We start from the raw sequence: 4,083 nt of genomic DNA, 5'->3' as shown, positions 1-4,083 counted from the left end.
AAAAAAATTGGGACCTGATCCAGAATTTTAAGTTAATTTGTAGGACACTGCCATTTTCAAAAAGAGAGTATTCCCAATCAGAAAAAAATGATGTGTTTTATAATGGTTGGAAAGATTTAAACTCAAGAATTACCTGTGGGATGTTGTATGCTAATTCAAAGGAGAAAAGAAAATCATTTCATTTTCTATTTCTGCATATTGTACGTTTTCTTCACAAAAGCACATAGTATACTTCTAGTCTAAAATGCATGAATCAATAAAAATATCTTCAGTATAGATTCAACCTGGAAACCAGAGAAAACCCCAGGAAGCAAGAAAACATAGAGTATTTTAAAAAATGGATACCTCTTCCCAAATCCTAGAGCTGGGATATTTACCATCTTTCTAGCCTGGCAGCCTGTCCCCATTAATTCACCCTTCCCTGAAACTCTCCCTGAGGCTGATTCTGCAGGGTCATGGTCTGGGGAAGCAAGATTAAATCAGCCACAGAGTCTGCCATGTCTCTCTTGTTCTGCTAAGTTAGAAGGTCAAAGAGACATCAAAAGACAAGCTCTAGTATTGTTATTTCTGTAACATCCAGGGTACTGTGAAAGGACTGTTCAAGTATACTTGGAAAATGACACTGGAATAGTCTTCATTCCCTGATTTTAACCTACTTATATGTAACTCCCCCCATCAAGTTACCTGACAGACCTTCCACAACCCATCATCCCCACTGGGGAAGAGCAGAGCTCCTGGGCCAGCAATTCTCTTTCAGGTGGACTGGAGATACGACTCTTACCAATACAGGCTCATGCACACCATCACACATAAGCTATCTCCACTTTGGTATCTAGCAATGGCTGCCTTAAAGCCACAGCCTTGTGTGTGTGTCCTCTGGTGTCTGTGGAAATGTGACTCCTGGCTAAAGGATTTACTATACTCCTTGCACATATAAAGTCTCTATCCTGAGTGTGTCCTCTGATGTCTGATGAGGTTTGACTTCCAACTAAAGCACTGCCCCCACTTTCTGCAAATATAAGGCTTCTCTCCTGAATGTGTCCTCTGGTGTCTAATGAGGTGTGACTGCCGGCTAAAGCCTTGCCCACACTCCCTGCACATGTGAGATTTCCCCCCAGGTGCGCCCTCTGGTGTTTAATGAGAGTTAACTTATTACGAAAGCTTTGTTTGCCCACACTCCCTGCACTCAAAGGCACCTGAGTGTGCCCTTTTGTGCCTAAATAGGTTTGTCTTCTGCCTAAACCTTCTACCACACTCCCTGCACACGAAAGGCTTTTCCCCTGAATGTATCATCTGGTGTGAGATGAGGGTTGATTTCTCTTTAAAGCCTTGCCCACACTCCCTGCACACAAAAGGCTTTTCCTCTGAATGTATCTTCTAGTGTGAGATGAGGGCTGATTTCTGGGTAAAGCCTCGCCCACACTCTGTGCATACAAATGGCTTCTCCCCTGTGTGTAACCTCTGGTGGTTGTTGAGGTTTGACTTCACGCTAAAGCAATGCCCACACTCCAGGCACACATAAGGTTTAACCCCTGAGTGTGTCCTCTGGTGTGACTTGAGGTTTGATCTCCCGCCAAAGTGACGCCCACATTCTGTGCATACATAAGGCTTCTCTCCTGTGTGTGTCCTTAAGTGCCTGATGAGGTGTGACTTCTGCCTAAAGGCTTGCTCACACTCCCTACAAACATAGGGCTTCTCTCCTGAATGTGTCCTCTTATGTCCCATGAGGTATGAACGCTGGCAGAAGCCACGTCCACATTCCCTGCAAACATAAGGCTTCTCCCCAAGTGTGTGTCCTCCGGTGTGCGATGAGGTTTGACTTCCACGTAAAGCCTCGCCCACATTCCCTGCACACATAAGGCTTTTCTCCAGAGTGTGTCCTTGGGTTTTTTTTTTGATTTTTTTTTTTTGTCCTTGGGTTTTTGATGAGGATTGACATACTGCTGAAGCTCTGTCCCGACTCAGTGTACATGTAAGGTGTCTCCCCTGTGTGTGTCTTCTGGAAGCCAAGTAAGTTTGAGTCCTTGATAAAGCCTCGCCCAAACTCTTCATATTTGATTGCTCCAAATCCCGAGACTTCTAAACCATGCAATACATTGTCTGTTTCCTCAAGGTCTGCCTTCTGTTCTGGCTTGGGCCCTATATCCACCACTGTGTTGTCTTCCTTGGACTTTACCAGCTGTTCTTCAGGGGGGCTGGAGAATGCCTTTGAAGTGCCAGTTTTGCTTACTTTCCCAAACAGGGGTTTGGAGTCGTCTTCTCTCTCCTGAATTTCTGCTTTGTCACTCAAGCATGATTGATCAAGAAATTGATCTTGCTGTTGTTTCTGATCTTCTGGATAGTTTTTTCCTGGACAGAGAGGATTTCTTGCACATAAATTTGAGAACAGCTGAGGGAGATGACTCAGCCACACATGTTGGCTGAGGGCTTGCTGACTGGAGAATATCAGAGGGCAGGAGGGACAAGGTTGAGTTTCTGGCTTTGATCCTGCTGAAAAAAGAACATTTTCAGAGGAGTCATAGGTAGGCCTGCCTAGGCCATTCTGCTTTGCCCATTGGTCATTCATAATATGTTTACATCACAAGCTATCTCCCATCCAGACATCCTTTCTAATACCTGTTATTCGTTTTACTTTACGCATTACATTTTCTATTGCAGGAGTTGGCAAACTCACCTGACAGGCCAAATTCAGCCTGCAACCTGTTTTTGTGTGGCCTGCTAGCTAAAAATATTCAGGATTCTGTCAAATCCTGACAGAATATTTTACGAAATCTGTCAAGGCGATTGTAATATGTTTATGGAACATCGAGGGGCTAAAACTAACAAACACTGTGAAAAATAAGATGGCAGAACTTAACCTACCAGACATCAAGATTTATTATAAAGCTAACAGTAAATTAAAACAGTGTGATATGGGTGCAAGGATAAGCAAATATACCAATGAAACACAACAGAGAGGTCAGAAATTAATCTATACATATACCACACATCTAACTGACAAATATTTCATTTCCAGGATTGGTAAAAAAAAAATTTCAAATCAACAAGAAAAAGAACAGGCAATTCACAGAATAGGAAATACCAAGGCCAATGAATATATGAACATATAAAATATAAAAGAGGTGGCACTGCAAATTGGGGAAAATAAAGAACTATTGAATGAATTGGCCCCAAGTCTGATGGCTATGCCTTTATAAATACATAAAAATAGATTCCTGTCTCCCAACACTCAAAAAATCAATTCCAAAGGGGTTAAAGATTTAAGTATAAAAAGCAAAATATTTTTAATCTATAGAAGAAAATCTAAATGCCTTTATGATCTTCACCAAGAGGATTTCTTAAATCAGACACATAAACACATAGCAAAAACGATTCACTAATCCAATCACATTAAAACAATTTTTAAATTATTACAAAAGACCATTTTGTAATAATGGGTAAATTTTACAACGCTCTTGAAGTGAAAAAAATTGCAGTAATGGGGAACAGGTCAGTGGTTGCCAGGGGTTAAGATCAAGAGGGAGGGGAACACAGAAAAGTGTCTTCACGGTGATGGAACGGTTTTGTACCTTTATTGTGGTGGTAGATACATGAATTTATTTATCTCATAAAATTTTGTAATACTATACAGCAACAATTTTAAAAAGTACATGTAAAAACTAATGAAATTTGAATCTGAATAAAGTCTGTAGTTTACTAAGTATTATCCTACCAGTGTCAATTTTCTAGTTTTGAAATGTATTATGGTTATATAAGATGTTATCATTGGGGAAAACTGGATGAAGAGTAGATAGAAACTTTCTGTATTATTTTTACAAATTGAGACAAATTATTTCAAAAATAGTCTTTTCAGAAAGCAGGTAGGTAGGCCACAGACTAGAAGAACATAGATATCACATGTCTAACTGATAAATAATTCATTTTTAGGATTTGTAAAAAAAAAAAAAATTCAAATCAAGAAAAAGAAAAGTAGGCAAAATATTTGAACAGGCAATTCACAGAAGAGCAAATACCAAGGCCAATTAACGTATGAACATATGAAAAGATGCTCAAACTCAATACTAATCAAATTAAAACAACTGT

General features: G+C 39.9%; 1 protein-coding gene across 1 annotated transcript in view; it reads right to left on the bottom strand.

Annotated features, from left to right (window-relative positions):
* Positions 1–558: 558 nt before the first annotated feature.
* Positions 559–4,083, bottom strand: part of HKR1 (HKR1, GLI-Kruppel zinc finger family member) — a 9,796-nt gene continuing 6,271 nt past the window's right edge. The window contains 4 exon segments of the mRNA XM_012651502.1: positions 559–1,118; positions 1,121–1,169; positions 1,171–1,785; positions 1,787–2,487. Of these exon segments, the coding sequence (XP_012506956.1) occupies positions 943–1,118; positions 1,121–1,169; positions 1,171–1,785; positions 1,787–2,487 (1,541 nt within the window). The 3' untranslated portion in view covers positions 559–942.

This window comes from Propithecus coquereli, unplaced genomic scaffold (genome assembly GCF_000956105.1).
Source record: "Propithecus coquereli isolate 6110/MARCELLA unplaced genomic scaffold, Pcoq_1.0 Scaffold358, whole genome shotgun sequence".
Classification (NCBI taxonomy): domain Eukaryota; kingdom Metazoa; phylum Chordata; class Mammalia; order Primates; family Indriidae; genus Propithecus; species Propithecus coquereli.
Note: the sequence above shows the minus strand (reverse complement) of the source record. Positions and strands in the feature narration are given on the sequence as shown.